General features: G+C 45.8%; 1 protein-coding gene across 5 annotated transcripts; it reads left to right on the top strand.

Moving 5' to 3' along the window:
* The first annotated feature begins 118 nt into the window (after nt 1-118).
* Nucleotides 119-25683, top strand: GPR173 (G protein-coupled receptor 173). Of its 5 annotated transcripts, XM_047765308.1 has the most exons (5): nt 119-1125; nt 1730-1817; nt 11546-11632; nt 23614-23710; nt 24159-25649. In XM_047765308.1, the coding sequence occupies exon 5, from the start codon at nt 24256-24258 to the stop codon at nt 25375-25377; it is 1122 nt and encodes a 373-aa protein (XP_047621264.1). In that variant the 5' UTR covers nt 119-1125; nt 1730-1817; nt 11546-11632; nt 23614-23710; nt 24159-24255; the 3' UTR covers nt 25378-25649. The 5 variants fall into 5 exon arrangements, with proteins under 5 accessions (XP_047621264.1, XP_047621262.1, XP_047621265.1 ...); XM_047765306.1 differs by lacking the exon at nt 1730-1817; XM_047765309.1 differs by lacking the exons at nt 1730-1817; nt 23614-23710.
* Nucleotides 25684-27083: the final 1400 nt, after the last annotated feature.

The following is a 27083-nucleotide window of genomic DNA, read 5'->3' on the forward strand; positions in this document are numbered from 1 at the left end:
CCGGCTGCTCCCGGACCTCGTCAGCGGCCCCTCCTCTTCCCCGCCCCGCCCCAGGGAGGACCAGGCTGGCGGCTGGGAGTCTCCCTGCCTGTGCAGCCTCCCTCCTTCCCTCCCTCTCTCTCCCTGCCTCCCTCCCTCCTCCGCCCGCCCCTGAGGCAGGGACCGTGCAAATCGAGGAGAGGGGGGACGGACAGGCCGGATGGGGTCCAGCTTAGTGCCTTGGGCTCCCTCCTGATGCCCTCTCCACGCTGGGTGTTTCCAGCATCTTGGGGCCTAAATTTGCGTGAGCTTGGGTGGTTCCCAGGCTGGGGAGTTCCCTCCGGTAGGTCCACGGTGCCCCCGTTTTGCTTCAGGACCCCCCCTCGGATGCTCTGAGCCACCCTCCTCAACCCGGATCTAAAACCTGGGACAGAGCTATCAGGCCAGCCTCTCTCTCCACCCCACCCCCTCTTTCTGGCGTCCATCCCCTCCCCAACCCCACCTCTGCTGCTGCCTCTGGCTGTGGACCTACACCTCTTCCCCATCCCCAACAGGCCTGGGGAGCAGAGTGAGCCTGGATGAGAGCTCCCCCAACCTGGGGCTCTCCCAGGCCATGGCCCAAGTGCTCCCAGGGAGGAGCCCCGGACCCTGAGCATCTGCTAGAGGCTTGGCAGAGGCCCCGTGGGGACCGTGTCTTCTGAGGACAAAAGGCGGCGGCCAGCAGGCAGACAGGGAGGGGGAAGGGGGGGACCGGCAGCCAGGCGGGCAGACGGGTAGCAGGGACCAGTGCTGGCCCCCCTCCCAGTTTGGCGGTGGCATGAAGATGGGGGTGGGAGTGTATAGTTGGGGAAGCACCTGCCGGGACCCTCACCTGCCAGCTAGCTGGGCACCCCAAGGCTGTGTGCTGCCCACCTGGTGTTCCCCAACACCCACAGCCCTGCCCAGTGCACCCCTCCGGTGCTTGCTTCCTCTGATGTCTGAGATTTAGACCAGCCCGGCTGTATCCACGGCAACAGAAGCAGGAGTGTCACTGGCGGCCAGATCACTTGAGGGTCCCACAATGTGGCCTGGGCTGTGATTTATCCTGGGTGAGACAGCGTGAGCCCCTTCCCTGGATTCCAAGACAGCCCTGCTGAGAGAGACCAGGTAAGTAGTCAGCCTCCCTCCACCGACGGTGGGGGGCTGGGACTTCTCTTCTGCCTCCCCACACATATTTCACAGTCTCCATCACTGCCATGCTCTCTGTCTCTCTCTGACTCTGTTAGTCTCTCTCTCTTTCTGCTCCATACAAGGGCTACTTGGGCACCCAAACCTGGAGAGTCTATTAGCCATCTCCATCTTCCTCAATCCCACATGTCCCATGAGAAAGGGAACCACCACCTGTTTCCCCCCCCCCCCCCCCATCCCCGTACAAGGGTCTGTTTTTATCATTATGGTTGCATTTGAGCATGAGGCTGTGTTCATATTTCCTTGTGTGCTATCTGTGGAAGGCATGCCTGGAGCCCGGCGGTGTTCCCCTCACGATGCCTGCACCCTGGGCAGGCTCAGGCTCCTGCAGCTGCCTCCTCTCCCTCTTCCTCCTCCTCCACTCTCCGCCAAGTTGCTTGGCCGGCATGCAGGGTGTGTGTGTATCTGCCCGTGTGTGTGAGCAGGCAGGTGGGTAGACATGACAGAAAAGCTACTCTCAGCCCAGACCACCCCCCACTCCTTTTTTCCTTCTTTTCCTTCCTTCCCCTGTCTCTCCCGACAGGTAGCCCAGACTTTTGCTCATTCACCACGGAAGGTACAGCTGTAATTCCCAGCTAGGGGAAGGAAGCCACTGTAGGGCTAAAAAGAAGGTGAGGTGGGGATGGGGAGCACTTCCAGGCCTTAGACTGCCTCATGCCTCTGTGGGAACAAGGACCATGCCACACCACCCTGCAGGGACTAGACACAACATGGTTGTCCCCACAGTGTGAGCCCAAGCCTTCATCCAACCCTCTCAATCTCTGTTTCAGATGTCCATGTTGTGTGTAGGACTCCCCAGATATTATGGTCTTGTCCACAGTGGCCAGTGGTCCCTATGTCTGGAGAGGCAGGAGTGCCTGGTACATGGAGAACATGGATTCTCCAGGGACACCTCCCTCAACTACTGGCTCAGCAACTTTAATGACAGTGTGCTACTTATTGAACCTTGGTTTTCTCATCTGTCAAAGAGACTGGTAACCCTTCCTTCATGGTGTGTTTAGTGACTAGATGAGTTGGTGCATGTAAGTAAATGATGTGTATAGAAGTGGCCCTGGGGCAATGTTAGCAAAGCTCATGGTCAATACTGTTGCTGAAGATTCATGATTAATATTGTTATTGATAATCTGGGGGAAGGACTGGTCCCTCTTCTCCAGAGTCTTGGCTGAGATCTGGGGAGGGCAGCAGGTAGGTAAATGGGAGAGGGGTGGGGAGGCAAGGCAGGAACAACTCTTTATTCTTAACTGCTTGTTTATAAGTGGTAGCTGAGGACATAGCCTCCTGCCCTTACTCTCCTCCAGGCTCCTTCCCTGCACTTGCCCCTGTCTGTACACACACACACACACACAGGCTTGAGCCCCCATGAGCTCGCAGAGGCCTGGCTTGCAGCCTGCAGCATTCCTGGCCCTGGTGATGTATGCGTCTCCCTGTTGAGGGGAGACTTGGCAAGAGTTAGGCCTGTGGTCAGTGGTTGGCAGGGCCTAGTGACAAGGCTGAAGCTTCTGAGATCACAGGGCTTTGGGTAGAGCTGGGGTGTGGCCCATGCAGCAGCTAGACCTGTGGGGGACAGTTCTCAGGGAGTTTCTAACGTAGAATCTGGTGGCTGGAGGGTTGGTTGGATCTCCTGGCTTGTTTCTGGATGTGGAGATGTGGTGGAACACTGAGTGAGAGGTCAGTGGCTGGAGGAGAATCCTCAAAGCCAGGGGAGGAGTAGGTGGAGGGGAAAGACTGAGACCCAGAAGACCTCCTCGGTGGGAGCAGGGAGGGGTGGGGTCTTGAGGTATAGACTTTTCTGAAGAAACATTTGGTGCAGAAGGGAGAGAACCCTGCCTGTGGTCTAGAGGCATCTAGGACTGAGTGTGAGGGTACATGGGCAACTGAAAATGTATGGATGTGTGTGCAGTCTGTGTGCACATGTCTGCTCATGGGTGTGTGTGTGTGAGTGAGCAGGTCACATGATGGTACGCAAATGTGTGGGTGTCTGGGTAGGATGGTGTGTGTACAAGGGAATGGGTATGACTTAGCATGTCTGTCTGAGTGAGTAAATGGGCATGTTTGATTCTGAACCTGAGTGAGGGTGTGTTTCTCTGAGCCAAGAGGCCTGTTGAATGTCTGACTGTACATGTCTGTGGTATCCATTTGTCTTTGAGTGTATATGTCTGATTGCATGTGTATGAATGTGAGGGTTACTGAATGCCTGGGTGTGCATGTCCTATTAGGTGATTGCCTCAGTGTATCTGATTATGTACATTTGCGTGTGCCCATGTGTGCATAGGAGTATAGGTGCATCTATATGGTGTGTTTGCAAGTGTAAGGGTGTGCGTGTGTCCATGCATGTATGTGAGGGTAACTGTGTGAACATGCTTCTGTGTGGGTGTGCCTGTCATGTATGTGTATGAGTAGGCCTGTGTGTGAATGTCTTTGTGGACCCTCCAACATTTTGAATTATGTATATGTCTGCGTGTGCATATTGTCTGTAGACAGAGTACATATTGTCTGTAGACAAACCCATTAGTCCACATATGATTAGGGAAATGTTACTGTAGATGGTCACAGTAGTGTAAGGAGAACTAATTGTGTGGGTAGGGAAAAGTGTGTAAGTACATGTTTTGTGCATGAAAGTATATTTTGTGAGTTTGCCTATGTGTGCACATTTGATTATATATATGGGTATGGCTGTGGAGGAGTATGCCTTTAAGTATATGAACAAAAGTCTGTGTGCATAGGTAAATTGATGCATGTATATATGTCTAGTTGTGTTTATGGGTACACTGTTGCGTGTGAGTGCATGTCTAAGTGTGGTGTGCATGAGTAACTACGTCTTGTGATACGTGATGAACATCTCATTATGTATCTTATTTGAACTTCTGGGCGTGAGTGTCAATGTGTGAGTGTGGAAATACCTGTGAGTGACTAGAGTGAATATGTACGTATATGGTAGTATGTGTGAACATTTGGCTGTGTGTGCATTGTTTTTTTTTTAGGGCTGCATCTGTGGCATATGGAGGCTCCAAGGCTAGGGGTCAAATCAGAGCTACAGCTGCCAGCCTACGCCACAGCCACAGCAATGTGGGATCCTAGCTGCGTCTGTGACCTGCACCACAGTTCATGGCAATGCTGGATCCCCGACCCACTGAGTGAGGCCAGGGATCAAACCCGCATCCTCATGGATACTAGTCGGATTTGTTTCTGCTGCACCACAGCGGGAACTCTGGCTGTGTGTGCATTTGAATGAACATGTCTATATATTTGCCTGTGTATTCACACACATCTAAGTATATGTGTATGTGACTATGCCTGTGTAAGTGCCTGTTTGAATGTACAGGTGTCTGAACTGTACCAGTTTGTATAGTTCCAGTTATTTACATATGTGTATTTGTATGTATCTACTATTGCTTGTTCTGGAGCATATGTTGTAGAACAGTGTACATTAATGTATGTGCATGTCACTCTTGACCTATAAATGCATTTTAGTGTATGTGTGAGGATGTCTTTGCATGTGTGTGTCTCTGATGAACATTATCAATTCTTTTTGTGCAGATGGTCAAGTGTGTAAGAATATGTGACTGTTCTTCCACGTGTGCATGAGTCTTCTTTTGTTTGCATAGCTTCTCCTACGGGTGTACGAATGTGTGTACCTGGTGTGTGTAATTGTTTGAATGTGTTTTGTAAATATATTTGTGTCTCCATGTCTGATTCCGTGCATGTAGGAATAAATGATGTACAGCCTGTGTGTATGTGAATGTGCTTATAGGTGTAAAAGCCCAGCGCTGTGTACAAGTTGTGTGTGTTAGAAGGTTCATGTATGAATATACCATCTAACTGACAAGCATGTGCACATCTGGATGTTTGTGTGTATGAATACATCCACGTGTGAGTGTGTGTGATCATACTTATGTGGTCATGTCTGGGGCTATATGTGTATACATTTTAGAGCTTACCTGTGTGTGTCATGTTTGTTCGTTGTCTCGAGTATGATAGAGTCTGCCTGTCTGTGGACATATGTGAATATGCCTGTGTATACACTGTGTTTGTATATATGTACTTATGTATGTATGTATACACTGTGACTGTATGTCTTTCATGGCATTATGCCATGTGAATGTATGCTATGCATATATATCTTTGAGAATAAATGTGGGACCAAGTGCAGTGAGTGTGCACTGTTGTGAGTGTACCTGTATAAGGATGAGTGTAGGTATTTGTGCCTGTCTCATGGTATGTATGTAAGGGAGAGAGAGAGATTCGGCCTTGGGCCTGTGCAGATAGGCCTTATCATTGAGCAGGTGACAAGGGAGGGTACTTATGAGTCTACATGATGCTATGTGCATCCCAGCATGTATTTATGTGTGTGTCTGAGAGTCAGTGGTATCCTGCTAGTCCATGTCTGGCTCTAACTGTGTAGACATCCTACAGGATGGCAAGCCATAACACCTGAGCAACCCATGACCCCATCCGGCCTTGAGCATGTACTGGGCTTTTGTGAGGGTCTCACGATAATTCGAGAAGTGAGACCCAGTCATGGCTAAAATCCTACTAAGGAAGGGGGCCTGTGACTTCTTTTGAAAAGGATTTCTTGAGGCACAGAGACCTCCTTTCGCATCCTTTCCCCCACCATTAAAGGCCCAGGACAAAATGTATTGTATGGTATCTAGGGTAATGATAAACCATTATGTAAATTGTTTTCACACACAACGCCCAAATTGTGCCATCCATGCAGAAATTTAGGTGTAAATCTGAATGTATAAGTGAAAAGTGAAAGTATATCTGGGTAGAGTGGGGTGTGTGTGTGGAGGGGGTGCTATATTGGATGAGAGAGAGAGTTACACAGAGACAGAGAGAGGGAGAGGGAAAGAGAGATGGAGAGAAGGGATTTGGGTTGTGTGTATATACGAGAAAGTCAGTGTTTCTGGGTAGGGGGTGTATATGGGACATTTGTGAGGCACAAATGGACTATATGGGTGGAAGATGGTATGAGTGACAGTTTAGGTGTGGCTGTGTGGGAGTATGTGTGAGGATGTGTATATTTGAGAGGCATGTGTATATGCATGTATCTGGATGGTGCAAGAGAGAATGTGGGTTATCTAGATGATGTATGTTTTACAGTGTAGACCTATTTGTTATGTGTATAAGAGAGACTGTGGGTGTTTCTGGGTAGAGTAAATGTGTGAAGGAGTCTCAGTGTATTGGGGTGGGGGCAGTCAAGTGTGGGCATGTCTGGGTGGTGTGTAGGTGGGTGAGAACACAAGTGTATCTGGGCAATGGAAGTGTGTGATAGAGTATATATCTAGTTGGTGTGTGTGTTTTTATGTCTGTGTAAGAGAGAGAATTTGGGAACATCTGAGTGAGGGTGGGGACATATGTAAGTGTGTTTGTAATTGAGGATATCTGTAGATGCTGTGGGGGTATATGTGGGTGAGGTGTATGTAGTGTGTGTGAAACAGTCTGAGTATATCTGAATGGTGTGTATGGAGTGTGGATATTCTGGATGATGGTGATTAAGAGAGTGGGGAGCTGGATCATGCACATATGTAAGAGTGTTTCTGAGTGTGGTGGGGATGTGAGAACGTGAATGTATCTGGTGGGAGGTGTGTATCTGATAGGGGTAGAAGTATTTGGGTTTAATTGGGTCAGCGAGTGCTTCGGGGGTGTGAGTGGGTATATCTGGATTATGTGTGTGTGAGAAATGGATATATCTGGATGGTGTGTGAGAGAGTGTGGTACACCTGGGCTGTTTGTAAGACAGTGCGTGAGTGTATTTTGGGTGGAGGGTATTTGAATGTAAGTGAGTCTGGATGGTGGGTGGGTGAAAACACAGGTTATTTGGGTGGTGGAGTGCGTACTAGGTATATCTGGATGGTGTGTTGTTAGAGTTGTGGTTGTATATCTGGGAGTATATGTACTTGGGTATGTTGTGAGTGTGTGTATAACTGATGGGGTGTGTGAAAGAGAGTTTGGGGGGCATTTCTGGGTGAGAAATGTGAGTTTGGATATAGGTGCACCTGAGTGGTATGGAGAGGATGAGAACATTGAATGTGTCTGGCCAGTGGTGTGTCTGGGGAGGTGTACCTGGATAGCATTGTGAAAGTTGGATGTATCTGGGTGGGATGTGTGTGTGTGATTTAGCAAATGTATCTAGATAGTAGTGGAATGTATCAAGATAATGTGTGTGGGTGTGAGTCTATCTCAGTGTCCACATGGGATGAATCTGGATGTTGTGTATATGCATGAGAGGGTGGGTGCATCTGGCTGAGGCTGTGTGAGCGGGGCTCTGTTTGTGTTTGTGTGTGTGTGTTTGAGAGAGAGACAGAGACACAGATATAGACATAGAGAGAGACAAGAAACAAAAGGAACATGAGAAGTGTAGGCGTATATGGCTAGGATTTGTATGTGAGTGGGTGTCTCTAGATTATGTGTAGGTAGGTATCTGTGCATGTGGATGTATTTGAGGTGGGTGAGTGTGAGTATCTGGGTGGGGTGTGTGTAAGTGTAGTGTCTGAATGATGTGTGTCTGTCATTGTGGGTGTCTTGATACAATGTGTAAGAGAGATTGTAGGCGTGCCTGGGTTGGGTATGAGGGCTCTAGGTTGGGAGTGTGTGTGAGTTTGAGTGTATCTGAATGTTGTATGTGAGAGTGTAGGTGTACTGAATTGGGAGTTTGCATAAATGTGGCTGTATCTGGGTGGAGTGCATGTGGCTGTAGGTGCCTTTGATGTATGTACATTTGAGGATGGGTGTGTTTAGATGGAATGTGCATGAGAGAGAGTGGCTGTTTCAGTATTGGGTGTGTGTGAGAATGGGTGCATCTGAATACTGCGTGTGAAAAAGAGAATGTGCACCTACCTGGGTTGGGGCATGTGGGAGGGCTATACCTAAGTAGGTTGTATGGGGTTATCTATGGATGGTGTATGGGAGAGAGATGGGTGTGTGTGTGTGTGTGTGTGTGTGTGTGTGCATATGAATCTATGTGGATAGTGTGTGAGACCATTTGGGTATATTTGGGTGGAGTGTGTATTTGAGAATGTGGATGCCTCTGTATGTGAGTGTAGATTTATCTAGTGTGTAGGTGGTCTGTATGGATGTTTTTGTGTTTAATAGTGGGGTATGTCTTGGTGGGTATGTGATTGTGGGCATGTGTATGAATGTGTATATCTTTCCTAGGGCAAGATTACCTCTGCTGGAGTGTCTATAAATGTGAGCATGGCCGTGTGTGTGTGTGTGTGTGTGTGTGAGACTGTTTGTACCCGAGTGTATCGGTACATGGTTTGTGTGTGCATATACTTGTGCTAGAGTAGTGTGTCTGAGTTATAGTGTGTTTGTGTGTGTATATACTTGTGTAGAGTAGTGTGTATGAGGTGAGTGTGTTTCTACATGTAAGTTGGATCTGCAAGGTCTTGAGCCAGGCTTTGGATTTGCATCCTGATTCTGCCTTTATTAGCTGGATGGCTTTGGGCAAGTCACCTAACCTCAGCTAAGCCCTAGTTTCTCACTTGTAAAGTTGGGTAATAATACTAATATTTCACTGGGTGAGGATTGGATGAGTTAGTATGCAAAAAGTGCTTTGGACAGTGCCTGGTACATACTGAGTCCTCTGTGTCATGTAAGATGTTACCCAGTACTAAAATTGTCACATGCACCTATGTGTAGGTGACAGTGTGTATCTGTCTGCAAATGTAAATAGAGTAATTCCTATGTACACACTTGCCACATTATCAGTATCCATGTGTATTTGTGAGAAAATGAGCAGATCCCGTGTGTATGTGAGAGTGTGTTTCTACATAAAAGTGGGTTTGTACTCATACGTGCCCCGGTTTGTATCTAAAACCATGGGTGTATGAGAATGGAAGTGTGGGTCTAGGAGGTTGATGGAGGGGGTTTGGCCTTATGTGTATGTTTCCCAGCATACACACATCTGAGCGTATGAGTGCATATACCTATACCTGTGGTAGGGGCAGTGTGTTTTTATCTGAATATGTAAACTGGTTTGTAGTGGTCAGGATGTAAATGGGTGTGTGCTGTGAATGTCTGTAAATGTAAGATATTCAGGTTTATATGTGATGATGTGGGTGGACATGTGTGTGTGTGTGTGTGTGTGTGTGTGTGTGTAAAGGATTTATGCCTATATGGCCATGTACTAGGATGTATGTATCTGTGTCATGTGCATGCATGTGTAGATGTGAATGAATGTGTCCGCATTAATAAGCAGTGGTGGCTATGTGGGTGTGTATGTGTGAATCTGCATTGCTCCACATGCCTGCCTGCCTCTGTGTGTATGGCAGTGAGCCTGAGCAATGTGCCTGTATATGGGAGCATGTCTGTACTGTGTGCATATGTACCTGTGCCAGGGCAGCGTCTGTATAAGATAGTAGGCTTTAATCTCTTAGCGTAAGAGCCTGGGGTGGGTAAGGACCTGGATCTGTAGGATATGTACAGGACTTGCTCTGCATCTGAATTTTAGTTCTTTCAGTCATGCATGACTGTGTCTGAAAGCATATAGGTCCATATGGTTTGGCTTGTAGGTGTGTGTGTATGCATGTGCCCATGTGAATGGTGAATGTGTCAGTGCCTAGGCCTGTATTTCTATAGAAGGGTGGTTATATATGTGTATGTTGTATTTATATGATTTGCTGGTAGGTGAATATCTACACACAGGCCTAACTCTTTATGTGTAAAAGGGGAGGTGTGTGTGTGTGAGGACCTGATTGCACTCATCAGCTGGGGTAAATGTGGATGTGAAATGCACATTCATATCTCCATGTACACATATGCTTGTGTGCTCATATCTGTTCGGGTGTGCAAGTGTCTACATAATATGACTACATATGAATGTGTTAGGCACACAGAGGTGAAATATTTGTATGGTACACTGGAGTAAACTTAAGAAGATTTAGGGGTATTGGAGTTTAGTGAAAAAAATGCCTTATATATTTGTTATATTATAGAAATTATGATAAGAAAAACAAAAATGCCAAGTTTTAGGAGAGTTATTAAATATTGAATTTGTATGTGACTTTCAAATGAAATCTTTTCCTATTTTTTTTCATAGCACACTTGAGCTCACTTTTTAATTCATGCATACAAATTTGTAGTTGTCAATGTCATGCCCACTTCTTCTGAGCCTTTGGTCTTAACTGTCTTGATTTATTTTATGGTCACTTTCATCACGATTTGGTAAGTCACTTGGTGCTTTAGATCCTTTATATCAAGTTAGTATGTTTCCTGGTAAAAAAAAAAAAAACAAAACAAATTAAGCAAATAACCATCAGTACTTTTTTTCCCTTGCCCACCAGATGGCCCTTTTAAAAAAATGATTATAGTTAATTTACAATGTTGTGTCAATTTCTGCTGTACAGCAAGGTGGCCCAGTCATACATATATATACATTCTCTTTCTTGTATGATCTTCTATCATGGTCTACCCCAAGAGACTGGATAAACACTGAATTCACAGATACGCTATGTCTACTAATCTGTTTCTGTTTTCTAGATAGGTTCATTCGTGCTATATTTTAGATTCCATAAGTGATATCATATGATATTTGTCTTTCTCTTTCTGACTTACTTAATATGAGACTCTCTAGTTTCATCGATGTTGCTGCAAATGGCATTATTTCATTCCTTTTATTCATTATATCACATCTTCTTAATCCATTCGTCTGTCAACTGGTACTTTTTTTTTTTTTTGTCTTTTGTCTTTTGTCTTTGTTGTTGTTGTTGTTGTTGTTGCTATTTCTTGGGCCGCTCCCTCGGCATATGGAGGTTCCCAGGCTAGGGGTTGAATCGGAGCTGTAGCCACCGGCCTATGCCAGAGCCACAGCAACTCGGGATCCGAGCCGTGTCTGCAACCTACACCACAGCTCACGGCAACGCCGGATCGTTAACCCACTGAGCAAGGGCAGGGACCGAACCCGCAACCTCATGGTTCCTAGTCGGATTCGTTAACCACTGCGCCACGACGGGAACTCCAGTACTTTTGACACAGATATAAACTTCCACGTGGCCTGCCTCTTCTTGATATTGAAAGGCATGTTGTTGATGGTAAGACCCATTCCATGGAGGTTGTTTAGGGTACTTTGCCCTAGTGTTCTTGTAATTAGTTTGAATGTATGAAATGTAGCAGCATGGTTCTACAGGTCAGCAAAGCTTCCCTTAAAATCATGAGCTTTGGGGTCATCAGGTACCATTTTGGTTTCTCTGAAGCATCAGGTGCAGTTTCTAATGTTGAATATGGCTGATGCTTTCACACCATACCAACATTTCTTAAGAAATGGAACAACTAACTGCTTGTTCTTGCCTCCCTTTTCTACCTCCCTTTTATAACTCACTTGTTCTTGCCACGCCAGGCAGAGACCCAAGTTTTATGTCCGGAATAGCTACAAGATCTCTTCTTCCAAGAGGAAGTCACCATCAACAGGAAACTTCTTGCATAAGTAAGTGGTAGCAAATGGTCAGAGGTTATTTTTTTTTATTGATTAAAACTCCTTTCTCATCAATAATCAGAACTTGGATAATCCTTAGTGTTTGAATTTTGTGTTTTGAAGTCGAGATCCTTCAAGATTTTAATTTTTTTCCATTATAGTTGATTTACAATGTTCTGTGAATTTCTGCTCTACAGCAAAGTGACCCAGTGATACATATATATACATTCTTTTTCTCATATTATCCTCCATCACATTCCATCACAGGTGACTAGATAGAGTTCCCTGTGCTATACAGCGGGAGATCGCATTTAAATCTAACACCTCTTTCTTTTCTTTCAATCAAATTTGTTGTTGAAATTTCTTTTAACAAATGCTCATAAATTTTGAATCCAACAGGAAATTTTCATTTTGAGTATTTAAAAATAATGATGAAGTTTCCCCCCAAGTATACCTTGTTCTATTCATCCTACTAAGTCTTCTTATAACACTAACTAAACGTCATCCAGGGAACCATTCTTGACCTAACCTCTTCTAAGTTGAAGCTTGACTTTAAATCCATAAATGTTGTTGGTATACTTTCATGTATCTTTGAGTGTCTTAAATTTTTGATGTAATTTTTTCATGTACTCAAAGAGCCATTTGTTGAAGCCAGTAAGCATCAAATCTGCAAAATGAGAATCATTCACAAAGGAATGTTGAGATCTCTCTTTTAGCTCATAAATCCTTTATGAAATCCTTACACACTTAGGTTTAAAACAATAGAGAAGGGTGGACTAATTCCAGTGCTTCACAGAAAGCTGACAAGTTGGGTGGGTAGTGCCTTGGATCTTATAAAATTCACCTGGCACCATTTACTGTGGAAGTTAGACCTTCAGGCAAACTTTTATAGGTGAAGGCGCCTCAGTGAATGACTCTCAGCATTTTCAGAACAAATTCCAGCTGTATACTTCTTTGCCATCACAACAGCAGCATCAGTCCACAGACTTATGCAGAGTTTCCACGGTATTTCTAAATATTTATGTATCACTTTGAATATTTCAATCTTAGTTTATTTTGGTGTTTCTGGCTTTTCTCTTCAGGCTTTTTGACTAGTTCTATGAACCGAGCACAGTTAATCAACATCCGGAGTTACATCAAAATAAAATGAAAACCCTTTTAATTCAACAGTCTTCTGGGTTGATGTCCTTTGATCTGTCATCAGTGTGTCTCCTAATAGCAAGAACTGAAAGTGGGCCCTTTCCTATTTTTTTTACCTCGTTGGTCTCAAATATAGCGTGGATAATTTACCGGCAGACTGCTAACATATGAGATTCTACTGGGCAGGCATCTTAGCTTTACTTGTTCATTGTATAACCCTGTCACTAGCTCGTTGAACTCCATCTATGAATGTTCTAACTCATCTCATCAAAGAGCCCAGTTCCTTCCCTCCTTCCTTCCTTCCTTCCTTCCTTCCTTCCTTCTTTCCTTCCTTTCTTTCAAGGCCTCACCCACAGCAAATGGAGTTCCCAGGCCGGGAAATGAATCCAAGCAACAGCTGTGACCTGAGCCACACCTGTGGCAATGTCGGCTCCTTTAACCCACTGCACCGGGCCGGGGATCAAACCCGCACCTCTGTAGCCATCCAAGCCTCTGCAGTCAGGTTCTTAACCCATTGTGCCACAGTAGGAACTCTTCATTTGCTCTTCCAGATGCTTCCAAAAGTCCAAATCTCTCTCTGTGTGATAAAGTGTTTTGTGTTCTGTTGATCACCATAGCCTACTAGGAAGGCTGCTTTGGATAACTTTTTCACACAAATTGGACATTTAGGATAAAAGGGCTAACTGGGCACCTGAGTCCAAATTTGAGACAATTCTCATTAAATTGCTTAAATTAGGGATATCCTGGATTATTTTGGAGGGCAGACCTACTAAGTTTGTCTCATGAGTCTCCTGATTTTCTAGCTTTAATCAAAAAATCCAATTTGATGGGAAAAGAAGTATCTTAATTAAATCTACTTGAATATAAAGTATTGAAGGGGTCGGCAAACCTTTGTGACTTCTGAAAACTATTTTTTTTTTCAAAAAGCAAATTTTAGGTGTTTTGTATTTTAAAGCAGCACTCTGAGACAAAGTCAGAAAGGCCTAGGGGTCGAATCGGAGCTACAGCTACCGGCCTACACCACAGCCACAGCAACGCCAGATCTGAGCCATGTCTGCAACCTGCACTGCAGCTCACCACAACGCCGGATCCTTAACCTGCTAAGCGAGGTCAGGGATCAAACTCGTGTCCCCATGGATCCTAGTCGGGTTTGTTACTGCTGAGCCGCAATGGGAACTCCCCTAGATTTCCCTTTAATGGGTAGTTCAATTCAACTATAGTCAGGCTGCACTCATTTACTAACAAATATTTTAACCTAAAAACAAAAGATAGTAATTAATTATGAAGTTAATTATGAAATCCCACCAAGAATCAGATTTGCCTAATTTTAAATATTAAAAGCCAGTAGCAGGTAAATCAATAAATAAGCAAATAAACAATAAAAATGTTGTATTTAAGAGTCCAGGAGTTCCCGTCGTGGCTGAGTGGTTAACAAATCCAACTAGGAACCATGAGGTAGCGGGTTGGATCCCTGGCCTCCCCTGGCCTCGCTCAGTGGTTTAAGGATCTGGCATTGCCGTGAGCTGTGGTGTAGGTCACAGATGCGGCTTGGATCTGGCGTTTCTGTGGCTGTGGTGTAGGCCAGTGGCTACAGCTCCGATTCGACCCCTAGCCTGGGAACCTCCATATGCTGCGGGTGCAGCCCAAGAAAATACAAAAAAAAAAATAGTCTTTACCTTTTAGAACTAGTTTCTGAAGGAGTTCCCTTGTGGCACAGTGGATTAAGGGTCTGGTGTTGTCATTGCTGTGGCTTAGGTCACTGCTTTGTATTAGATCCCTGGCCCAGGAACCTCCTCTTGCCACAGGTGCAGTGAAAGAAAGAAAAAAGAAAGAAAGAAAGAAAGAAAGAAAGAAAGAAAGAGAAAAAGAGAGAAACAGACAGACTTCTTGAAATGCTTATGAATGAAATAGCATAGTAGATATGCTTAAGAATATTCTGAAAGTGGGGGAAGTGGGTGAGGTTATAGGTAAAACAAGACCCTATGTGTTGATCATTGGTGAACCTGGGTGATGGGTGCAATGAGGTTCATTCCAGGATTCTTTCTATATTTTTTATGTTTGAAATGTTCTAGAAGAAAACTTTTTTAAAATAAAGAATCAGGAATTAAGGAAATTAACAAAAGTTATATTCTCTTTAGGAACACCTGATACTATAGAATAGTAATAACATCAACAGTCATGCAGTCCTTCTATTTTTGTAGGGAAAAAATGTGGTAAAATAAGAATTAGATCATTTTAAGAGAAAACCAAAACTTGCGCACGAATGGTCAAAACCAAGAACCTCGCAATAATGAACAATGAGTAGCAATCAAAGTAACAATCTGACTATCTGGGGTGTTTTGACAGGAAGCAAGCCTCCCTTACAACCTTCCTTCTCACATAGCCCCCTTGACCTCCCTGTTGCTCCAACCTCTTGCTTTGGCAGGTGCCCACCAGCTGGGCAGCTCTGCAAATATTTCTACCTGGGTTCAGGAATTGGCTCTTGGTGCACCTGCATGGGTTTGTCTCTGGGTATATACGTGTATGTAGGATGTGTATGTCAAATAAGTGTATCTGTGAGTTGTAGGCAAGTTTCTGTGTGCGAGTGTGTATATACTGTATATGGCTTTTCTCTTTCAGTTTGCTTGTGCTTGCATATTTTTAAGGGGTGTGTGTTCATGTGTGTTAGAGCTAGTCTACTCCACTGCACAAGTATGTACACTTATGGGCATCTTTTGTACATGTGCTATAGGACGTATACACTTGCGTTGGTGAGTGTGCCTAATGTAGGTGAGAGGTTTTGGATCAGTTGGTTTCTGTGTGTTAGAGTGTGTATGTGTATGTACGTGAGCAATTTTTTACTTGTCTACTTTTTCTGTGTCAGCATTCTGTCTGTGTGTGCATACGTGTGTGTTTGTGTGTATATTTTTGTGGCAAGGTTCAAGCGCATGTGAGCATGCTGGTGTATGTAAGTGACTGAATCTGATTTTTTTTAAATTTTATGGCTGCACCTGTGGCTTATGGAAGTTTCTGGGCCAAGCATCAGCTGAGACCTATGCCACAGTTGTGGCAACACCAGATCCTTTAACCCACTGTGCCAGGCAGGGGATTGAACCTGCACCTTTGCAGTGACCTGAGCCAATGCAGTAGGATTCTTAACCCACTGCACCGCAGAGGGAACTCCCTGAATCTGATTGTTAATGTGTGTAACAGTGTTTGTATATGTGATGATATGGGTATGACACTGTTTACATACCTGTGTTGCAAGAGTTTGAATATGTGAGAGGATTTGAATAATCGGGTATATTGGGACAAAGAATATGTATGAGTCTATATGAAAGTGACAGTGAATAGATTAGCCTGTGTGCATCTGTCAGTATTTGAGAGTTTGTGTTTGTGTATGTGTTAGAGGAGTTAAAATTGTGGGTTTGTGGGCCATTGCACATTATGTGTCTGTGTATGTCGAAGTGTGTCTGTACATAAGAGCAATTCTCAGCCCTCTCATACCCAACACCCTCTTTTATGTAACATATTTTCCAACACCTTTTTACTGTCTGGACACGAATTTCTTAGATAATATAATCTCTCTGCATATATAATTTCAAAAGAAAATCCATATAGTATTTTATATAATATCCATATTATATTAACTCTAATACAAATAAATAAGAAATAAAAGTGATTTATAAGAAAATAGTTTGTATTTCAATATGGAAATACTTGGGCATGGCACTCCCCAGGAGATACAGTGAATCAGAGGCTTGTAATGTCTGATAACAAGTAAACAGGGATTTAGGAGAAGGGGAAAAATCAGAAGCTCTCTGTTGCATGAAGTGCAGGAAAATGACAGGCAAAGGCCTAAGGGTGAGATTTTGTGAAATAGTGAACAACTCAAGGAAAGTGCTCCACAAAACAAAGTACAGTCTCTGGGTGTTCATGACAGCCACATTTCTGGATAATTCAGGGTATATTAAATCAAGGGAACAACTGTGTTTGTGAAATAGAGTTAGATTCTAGGTTCAGCTCATTACAGATCCAAAATCCTATGGGATGCAAGACATAGGTTGCCTGTGTGGGACTGTCCCATAGATGCTGGCCAGCATCCTTGCGGAGGACCCCTGGATGTTAGAAGGACACACCCAGCACCATGGCAACCAAAACGACTCCTACAGCTTTCCAAGATGACCCCTAGGGGGCAGTAATGGCTTTGTTGAGGACAGAGCTCTGGCGTTTAAGCAGGGTACACTGTGCCTGTGTGAATGAGGCGACATGTATGGTAGACTGCGTGTGTGCGTGCGCGGCTGCATGCCAGTGTCCCTATGCGTGAACCGGTTGCTGTCTGTGGATCTCCATAGCAGAAGCCTAAGCGTCTATGAGTGTGTCCCTAGGTGTCTGTGCTTCTCTAAGGGCATCTGGGGCACAAGCAGGTGTGTGCATGTTACGTGTATGCACACACAGCCTTAGCTTCAGATGGTCCCGGGCTCCTCAGCTTTCCAGGCAACATCAGGGTTTTGTTTGCTTGCTGCTATTGGTTTGTGTGTTTTGTTTTAGTGTTTGTTTTTGTTTTTGCTGAGACTCTGGGCTACACATCACCCACCTTCTCAGTCTTAGTGTCTCTCTGTATCTCCCTCTCTCTGTCTCCATCTTTATTTCTGCTCTGTTTCTATCCCCTCTCTATATATGTCTCTCTGTCCCTGTCCCTCTCTCTCTGTTTCTCTATATGTCTCTCTTTCTTGGCAGTAGCCCTCTCCTTCTATGTCTCTGTCTCCCTTCTCGCTTTCCTCTCTCCATCTCGCTCTATTTTTTTTCTATCTCTCTCTCTCCGTCTCTATTTTTTCCCTTTCTGCCTCTATTTCTGTTTCTTTCTGTGTGCATGTGGCTTGTCTCTCTTTTTCTCACTTTCTTCATCCTCTTTCTGTCTCTATTTCTATCTCCTCTCTGTGTAAGGCTCTCTCCTTTCTCTGCTTATTTTTCCCACCCCTTCCCACCCTCCCTCCTATGTCTCTGTCTCTCTTTCTCCTCTCTCCTCTGTCACTCATGTGTCCCTCTGACTCTCTCTTACATTCAGTCTCTGTCTCTATCCCTTCCCCTGCCTCTCCTCAAGGCTGAGTGTATATGTGTATGTGCATGTGTAAAACACAGCCAGCTATCGGCTGGTCCACAGTTCTGTAGCAGTTTGAGGGGCCGAAGGGGCCCCCCAACTCTTCTTCTCCCAAGCCCTCGCCCTAGCACCTTCTCTTGACCCCCGGGGCATCGACTCTGAGACTTAAGGGTACCATCAAAAAAGCCTCGCCCCAGGTGGCTGTGGCAGGCCAGGTTGGACTGAGTTGGGAAACAGTAGAGAGGGGAGCCATTTTCCTGGGAAGAGGTAGAAAGACATCCACATAAGCCCCACCTCCCCCACCCTCAAGCCCATAGCAGCCCCAACAGGAGTTCTTTTTTTTATTTTATAATGATTTTTGTTTTTTCCATCATAGCTGGTTTCCAGTGTTCTGTCAATTTTCTACTGTACCGCAAAGTGACCTTGTTAAACATACATGTATACATTCTTTTTTCTCACATTATCATACTCCATCACAAGTGACTAGATATAGTTCCCAGTGCTACACAGCAGGATCTCATTGCTAATACATTCCAAAGACAATAGTTTGCATCTATTAACCCCAAATTCCCAAGCCACCCCACTCCCTCCCCCTCCACCTTGGCAACCACGAGTCCCCAACAGGAGATCTGAGCTTCTCCAGCTTCTGCCTTGCTGCCTCTACTCAGGAACCTTCCCTGCTACCTGATAAGTCAGCTATCCCCCACCCCACACCCCCTACCCCAGCCAGCATACACTAGGAGATCTCCTGCTGCCTGCCAAGTTTTGCCTGTGCCCTTCCATTCATGCACTGCCCAGACTACTTTCTTTTTGTTTGTTTTTTATTACTCAATGAATTTATTACATTTATAGTTGAACAATGATCATCACAATCCAGTTTTATAGGATTTCCATCCCACAACCCCAGCGCATCCCCCCACCCCCCAAATTGTCTCCTTTGGAAACCATAAGTTTTTCAAAGTCTGTGAGTCAGTATCTGTTCTGCAAAGAAGTTCATTCTGTCCTTTTTTCATATTCCACATGTCAGTGAAAGCACTTGATGTTGGTGTCTCATTGTATGACTGACTTCACTTAGCATGATAATTTCTAGGTCCACCCATGTTGCTAAAAATGCCAGTATTTCGTTCCTTTTAATGGCTGAGTAATATTCCATTGTGTTTATGTACCACATCTTCTTGATCCACTCCTCTGTCGATGGGCATTTAGGTTATTTCCATGTCTTGGCTATTGCAAATAGTGCTGCAATGAACATTGGAGTACATGTGTCTTTTCTAGTCATGGTTTTCTCTGGAGAGATGCCCAGGAGTGGGATTGCTGGATCAAATGGTAGTTCTATTTTTAATTTTCTGAGGAATCTCCATACTGCTTTCCACAGTGGTTGCACCAATTTACAATCCCACCAACAGTGTACTGGGGTTCCTTTTTCTTCACACCCTCTCCAGCACTTACTGTTTGTAGACTTTTTGAGGATGGCCATTCTGGCTGGTGTAAGGTGGCACCTCAGAGTGGTTTTTTTTTGTTTGTTTGTTTTTGTCTTTTGTCTTTTTTGTTGTTGTTGTTGCTATTTCTTGGGCCGCTCCCGCGGCATATGGAGGTTCCCAGGCTAGGGGTTGAATCGGAGCTGTAGCCACCGGCCTACGCCAGAGCCACAGCAACGCGGGATCCGAGCCGCGTCTACAACCTACACCACAGCTCACGGCAACGCCGGATCGTTAACCCACTGAGCAAGGGCAGGGACCGAACCCGCAACCTCATGGTTCCTAGTCGGATTCGTTAACCACTGCGCCACGACGGGAACTCCTCAGAGTGGTTTTGATGTGCATTTCTCTAATGATGAGTGATGTTGAACATCTTTTCATGTGTTTTTTGGCCATCCATATGTCTTCTTTGGAGAATTGTCTGTTTAGATCTTCTGCCCATTTTTTGATGGGGCTGTTTGTTTTTTTGGTATTGAGCTGCAGAAGGTGTTTATAAATTTTGGAGATTAATCCCTTGTCAGTCAGTTCATTTGCAAAGATTTTCTCCCATTCTGTGGGTTGTCTTTTCGTTTTGTTTATGGTTTCCTTTGCTGTGCAGAAACTTTTAAGTTTAATTAAGTCCCATTTGTTTATTTTTGTTTTTACTGTCATTACTCTAAGAGGTGGATCTGAGAAGAAGTTGCTGTCATTTATGTCCGAGAGTGTTTGGCCTCTGTTTTCCTCTAAGAGTCTTATAATGTCCGGTCTTTTATCTAGGTCTTTAATCCATTTGGAGCTTATTTTTGTGTATGGTGTTAGGGAGTGTTCTAATTTCATTCTTTTCCATGTGGCTGTCCAGTTTTCCAAGCACCACTTATTGAACAGGCTGTCCTTTCTCCATTGTATATCCTTGCCTCCTTTGTCATAGATGAGTTGGCTGTAGGTGTGTGGGTTGAATTCTGGGCTTCCTATCCTGTTCTGCGGATCTATATGTCTGTCTTTGTGCCAGTACCACATGGTTTTGATGACTGTTGCTTTGTAGTAGAGTCTGAAGTCAGGGAGCCTGATTCCTCCAGCTCCATTTTTCTTTTTCAGGATGTCTTTGGCTATTCTGGGTCTTTTGTGCCTCCAAACAAACTTTATTTTGTTCGATTTCTGTGAAAAATGTGCTTGGTGATTTGATAGGGATTGCATTGAATCTATAGATTGCCTTGGGTAGTATATTCATTTTGATAATATTGACTCTTCCAATCCAAGAGCATGGTATGTCTTTCCATCTATTTTTGTCTTCTTTGATTTCTTTCATCAGTGTCTTATAGTTTTTAGAGTACAGGTCTTTTGTCTCTTTAGGTAGATTTACTCCTAAGTATTTTATTCTTTTGGATGCGGTGGTAAACGGGATTGCTTCCCTAATTTCTCTTTCAGCTCTTTCATGGTTAGTGTATAGAAATGCTGTCGATTTGTGTGTATTAATTTTGTATCCTGCAACTTTGCCAAATTCATGGATGAGTTCTAACAGTTTTCCAGTAGAGTCTTTAGGATTCTCTAGGTATAGTATCATGTCGTCTGCAAATAGTGATAGTTTGACTTCTCCCTTTCCAATTTGGATTCCTTTTATCTCTTTTATTTCTCCGATTGCTGTGGCTAGGACTTCCAAATTTATGTTGAAGAGTAGTGGCAAGAGCAGACATCCTTGTCTTGTTCCTGATCTCAGTGGGAATGCTTTCAGCTTTTCACCATTGAGAATGATGTTAGCTCTGGGTTTGTCATATATGGCCTTTATTATGTTGAGGTAGGTTCCCTCTATGCCCACTTTCTGAAGGGTTTTTATCAGAAATGGGTGTTGGATTTTGTCAAAGGCTTTTTCTGCATCTATTGAGAGGATCATATGGTTTTTATTCTTCAGTTTGTCAATGTGATGTATCACACTGATGGATTTGCAGATATTGAAGAACCCTTGCATCCCTGGGATAAATCCCACTTGATCCTGATGTACAATCCTTTTAATGTATTGTTGGATGCAGTTGGCTAGTATTTTGCTGAGGATTTTTGCATCGATGTTCATCAGTGAAATTGGCCCGTAGTTTTCTTTTGTTGTGGTATCATTGTCTGGTTTTGGTATCAAGGTGATGGTGGCCTCATAGAATGAGTTTGGGAGCATCCCTCCCTCTTCAATTTTCTGAAATAGTTTCAGAAGGATAGGTATCAGCTCTTCTCTAAATGTTTGATAGAATTCACCTGTGAAGCCATCTTGTCCTGGACTTTTGTTTGTTGGAAATTTTTTAGTTTTTTAATCACAGTTTCAATTTCAGTTCTTGTGATTGGTGCCCAGACTACTTTCTCAGCAGTCCTACCTGAACGCCTCCTGGCAGCCCTCCCTGAGCCACCAGCCCACCTAGTCCCTCAAGCAATTGATTTGTCAGCTTTTGACTGAGGCCTGCCATGGGCTGTGCACTGCTCTTCTAGAGGAGAGTGTGGGAGTCAATAATCCCCTCCCTTGTGGAGCTTTCCTTCTGATAGGGAGAGTCAAGAAATAAACCACGGAGTTCCCGTCGTGGCACTGTGGTTAACAAATCTGACTAGGAACCATGAGGTTGTGGGTTCGATCCCTGGCCTTGCTCAGTGGGTTAAGGATCCAGCGTTGCTGTGAGCTGTGGTGTAGGTCACAGAAGCGGCTCGGATCCCATGTTGCTGTGGCTCTGGCATAGGCCGGCGGCCACAGCTCCGATTAGACCCCTAGCCTGGCAGCCTCCACATGCCATGGGAAGTGGCCCTAAAAAAAGGAAAAAAGACCAAAAAAAAAAAAAAAAGAAAGAAAGAAAAAGAAATAAACCACAATTTAAAAGTATATCTTATAAAAACTGTAAATGGAGTATAACCTTTAAAAATTGTGTTATCACTATATTGTACAACTGTAACTTATAGGATATTGTACTGCAACTACATGTCAATGAAAATAAATAAAAACAACTATTTAAAAAGTAATTCATGGCATTCCCACTGTGGTGCAGTGGGTTAAGGATCCAGCATTGCCACAGCTGTTGGTGTAGGTCACAGCTGTGGCTCAGATTTGATCCCTGGCCTGGGGAACTTCCATAGGAGCAGGTGCAGCCCCCCCCCCGGACAAAAAAAAAAGAGTAAATTATGTAGTGCATTAGAAGAGAGAAATTATAGGAAGAGAAATGAAGCAGGGTAAGGAGCATGGGGCTGCTATTATTCCTCCCCTGGATTGCTGCAGGAGTCTCTTAAGTAGTCTCCCTTCTTTCACCTTTGCCTCACATGGTCTGTGCTTCTTACAGCAGCAAGCAGGATCTCATTCAGTCCTGGGTCATGTCACATCTTGCCTGTGTTCAAAACCCTCACACAGCTCCCATCTTTCCCAAAGTGAAAGTCTGTCTCCCTCCCTCCCTCTCCTCCCTCCTTCTTTCCTTCTCACCATGGCCTATGTGATCCAGCCTCAACACCTTGCTAACCTCACCTCCCACCACTTTCCCCTCACACACTTTGTTCCACCCACCTCCTTGCTCTTCCTCCAATGCACCACGTGCAGTCCCACCTCGAGGCCTTTGTTCTGGCTGTTCCCTCTGCCTGGTCTTCTCTTCCGCAGGATATCCACATGGCTCGCTCTCTCAACTCCTTCATGTCTTTTCTTGGAGGACATCTCCTCCATGAAGCCTTCCCTGTCCACCTCATCTGAAACTGTACTTCTCTCACCCCTAGCACTTCCTAGCTCCCGTCCCTCCTTAATTTTTATTTGTAGGAATTTATCATCATCTGACTTACTATACTTCACCTATGTATCTTTATTATCTAGAATGTCAGCTTCACAAAGGCAAAGATCTTTGTCTACTTCACGGCTGTATCACTAGTGCTTGGCACACAGTAGATGCTCAGATAGTTTTTCAACAAATGAATACACACAAGCATATCTACATCTTTATATTCACCCATACTCCCCACCTCACTTAAAGTAAGAACCCAAGTCCTTGTCATGGCCCACAGCCCTACACAGTCTGGCCCTGGACCCGTCTATGAACTCACCTTCCACTGTCTCCCTCACCTTCCCTGTTCCAATCACATTGGTCTTTCCACTGTTCCTCCAGCATGCTAATAAGCATATTCTTGATAATGAATAAAGAAACCAATGAGTGGCTACCAGCAGTAACCCCCCAAACCATGAAATAGAATAGACACTAATAAAATACATTACACATAGGATATGTACTGTGTTGTGAAAGTTTTGTTTCAGCTATATGCCCACATACATATGTGTACCAGGTTGTGATATAAAATGTATTTCTTACTATGGCTGGCAGTTTAAAAAGTTTGAAGAACACAACTTTGGGCTTTGCAAAGGGAGAGAAGAACCACACCAACATCCCTATTCCACAGACCCACCATTGGAGGAAACAGGTAACTGAGGACATCCAGAGAGACAAGGCTCCCTCACCAGCAAGGAGGGAGGAGGAGCAGCAGTGGGCCAGGGGCAGGGCCTGACACCAGCCGGGGAGTAAGTGGGGAGGCCGCCGTAGATACACTAACACTGCCCTTTCTGTTTCTTCCTCACCTTTCCTTTCCACCTGTTTCTCGCTATCTCTTTCTTGTGTTTCTCTTTCTCCCTCCCTCTCTTTCCTCCCTCCTTCTTTCCCCCTCTTCTTGTCTCTCTGGTTCTGTCTCCTTATCTCTTCTCATTCTTTCTTATCCCTTCCATTTCTGTCTCAATTTGTATCCATTTTCTATCTCTTTGTTCTGTCGTTTCTCACTCTGTCTCTGTCTATGGGTATTTTTCTCTCTGTCTCCCTCCTGCCCTCAAATCTCTGTCTCTCTGTGTCTGTGTCTCTCCCATTATCCTCACTTGCAGGTGCAGCCCAGCAGGACAACTGATGGAGTCCCCCGGTGCCCATCGAGTACCGGACTGGCTGACCCCATAGGGTTGGGAGCAGCCTCTGCCCCTCAGTATGGCCAACACCACTGGAGAGCCCGAGGAGGTGAGCGGCGCACTGTCTCCACCATCAGCATCGGCTTACGTGAAGCTGGTGCTGCTGGGACTGATCATGTGCGTGAGCCTGGCGGGCAACGCCATCTTGTCCCTGCTGGTGCTCAAGGAGCGTGCTCTACACAAGGCTCCTTACTACTTTTTGCTGGACCTGTGCCTGGCCGACGGCATACGCTCTGCCGTCTGCTTCCCCTTTGTGCTAGCTTCTGTGCGCCACGGCTCCTCGTGGACCTTCAGTGCACTCAGCTGCAAGATTGTGGCCTTTATGGCCGTGCTCTTTTGCTTCCACGCGGCCTTCATGCTGTTCTGCATCAGCGTCACCCGCTACATGGCCATTGCCCACCACCGCTTCTACGCCAAGCGCATGACACTCTGGACATGTGCAGCTGTCATCTGCATGGCCTGGACCCTGTCTGTGGCCATGGCCTTCCCACCTGTCTTCGACGTGGGCACCTACAAGTTTATCCGTGAGGAGGACCAGTGCATCTTTGAGCATCGCTACTTCAAGGCCAATGACACGCTGGGCTTCATGCTTATGTTGGCTGTGCTCATGGCAGCCACACATGCTGTCTATGGCAAGCTGCTCCTATTTGAGTATCGTCACCGCAAGATGAAGCCCGTTCAGATGGTGCCAGCCATCAGCCAGAACTGGACATTCCATGGTCCTGGTGCCACCGGCCAGGCTGCTGCCAACTGGATCGCCGGCTTTGGCCGTGGGCCCATGCCACCAACCCTGCTGGGTATCCGGCAGAATGGGCATGCAGCCAGCCGGCGGCTGCTGGGCATGGACGAGGTCAAGGGTGAAAAGCAGCTGGGCCGTATGTTCTACGCGATCACACTGCTCTTCCTGCTCCTCTGGTCACCCTACATTGTGGCCTGCTACTGGCGAGTGTTTGTGAAAGCCTGCGCCGTGCCCCACCGTTACCTGGCCACTGCTGTTTGGATGAGCTTCGCCCAGGCTGCCGTCAACCCCATCGTCTGCTTCCTGCTCAACAAGGACCTCAAGAAGTGCCTGAGGACTCACGCCCCCTGCTGGGGCACAGGAGGTGCCCCGGCTCCTAGAGAACCCTACTGTGTCATGTGAAGCAGGCTGGTAGGCAGACAGGCAGGCAGAAGGTCATGGCCACAGCGATGCGGCCAACAGAAGGGGAGAGATGGGACCCCATACAGGAGCCTTTCTTTCTGAGCTCCAGCCCCAGCCCCTTGAACCACTCGGAATGTAGGCACCTTTGCCAATACCTCCCCAGTGTTGGGGACTGGGTGGGGACTGGGAAAGAGGCATCTCTAGTCCTGTGAGGCCTGTCTCCACTGCCTCCTTCTCCACTTATACAATCTCTCTCCTTCTCTCTCTCTCTCTCTCTCACTCTCTCTTTTCTCTCTCTCTCTCTCAATTCAGAAAAAAAAAACAACAACAACTGAAAATGCAGATTTTTCTACTAAAAGCTGAGACAGGCTTTCTTGCTTTAATGTCTCTCCTCTGACATTGTCCAGAAGGGGGAAATTTGTCCTGTAAAATAGATTTCCAGAGCTCTTACTGTCCCCTCTGCTCCCACGCACCCTCCCTCTTTCAAGTCCTTTAGCAAGGCCTGGATGTTTAGGGAGAAATTGCTCTGCTGACAAGAAGGACTGAAGGGGGTGCTGGGTCCCCAGGGAGCAAGGAATGTTTAATTGCTATGTTGTGTGCAATGTTGTTTTAGGCTAACCCTGATCCCAAGCCCGGTCTCCTCTCCCTCCCCACCATGTCCAGACCTCCCAAGTGTTTCTTGAGCATCTGTTTGAGAAGCCAGGAGGGAAGGGAGATGGGCCTCTGGGATGGGCTCAAGTTAGGTGAAGAGCAAGATGTGAGCTACACACCTTGCGCTGAAGAGACCCCAGCTTGGCTGCATCCTCTCGAATCCAGCTGCCTCCTGGATCCCTGTCTCCCACCTCTTCTTCCTGAGGATGGAAATCCACTTCAACCCCACTGGAGTTGATGTGGGTGCCATGCAGTTAGGAGCAGCACCCTCCCTCCATCAGCCCAGGGAAGTGTAGGGAGAAAGTTCACCTCCCCAGAGTGGCTGGATCTCAAAGCCTGTGGTCAGAGAGGAATTCAATCCAGAATTGTCTCCTGAGTTCATGCTGCTCTCCTAAAGATGAAAATTCTTTGAGGGACTTGGTAAATTATGGTGGTATAAGCTCCAAGGCACTATGGACTTGAGTCCATTCCTCTCTGACCTCTTTTGCCCCCGTCAAGCCTCAGGGGCCTCAAGCTCCTCTGTGGTAGCCCTTGGCTGCCTGGACCCTCAGCCCCCAACTTCTTTACCCTGAACAGCCCTCCCCCTTTCCTTCCTCCACCATAACTTCCACCCCCAAGTGGAGCAGCCTGCAGCCAGATTCCCCAGTGGGAGATCCCAAGCTTCCTTCCCAGGGCGTAGTCCACTCCGGGCTCACATCAAGACTGGTTCTTTTGGACAGGTGAGCCAAGTTGGCATTTCTTTGCCTGGTCTTGCCCAGGTTCTCTGTCCCCCTCTCATTTCCTGAGGGAGGAGGAGATCTGTATTTACCCCCTTTCCCTTCCCCGTAGAAGCCCTTGTCCCAAGCTCCCTCCCTACCCCAAGACAGCCCCAGAACTGGGCAAGCCTTGACCCAAGGGCAATGGGGAAGGCACTCTAGGCATTAATGAGCCTGGCTGTGGAGTGGCCCTGGAAAGGCAGGCCAGAGTGGCTGAGAGGCTGGGGTTGGCGGGGGTACCTATTCTCTCAGTGATGGTGATGGGGGTGCCTTTCCCAGGGGGTGGGATGGGGGGACGAC

This window comes from Phacochoerus africanus, chromosome X (assembly GCF_016906955.1).
Source record: "Phacochoerus africanus isolate WHEZ1 chromosome X, ROS_Pafr_v1, whole genome shotgun sequence".
In the NCBI taxonomy this organism is placed as follows: domain Eukaryota; kingdom Metazoa; phylum Chordata; class Mammalia; order Artiodactyla; family Suidae; genus Phacochoerus; species Phacochoerus africanus.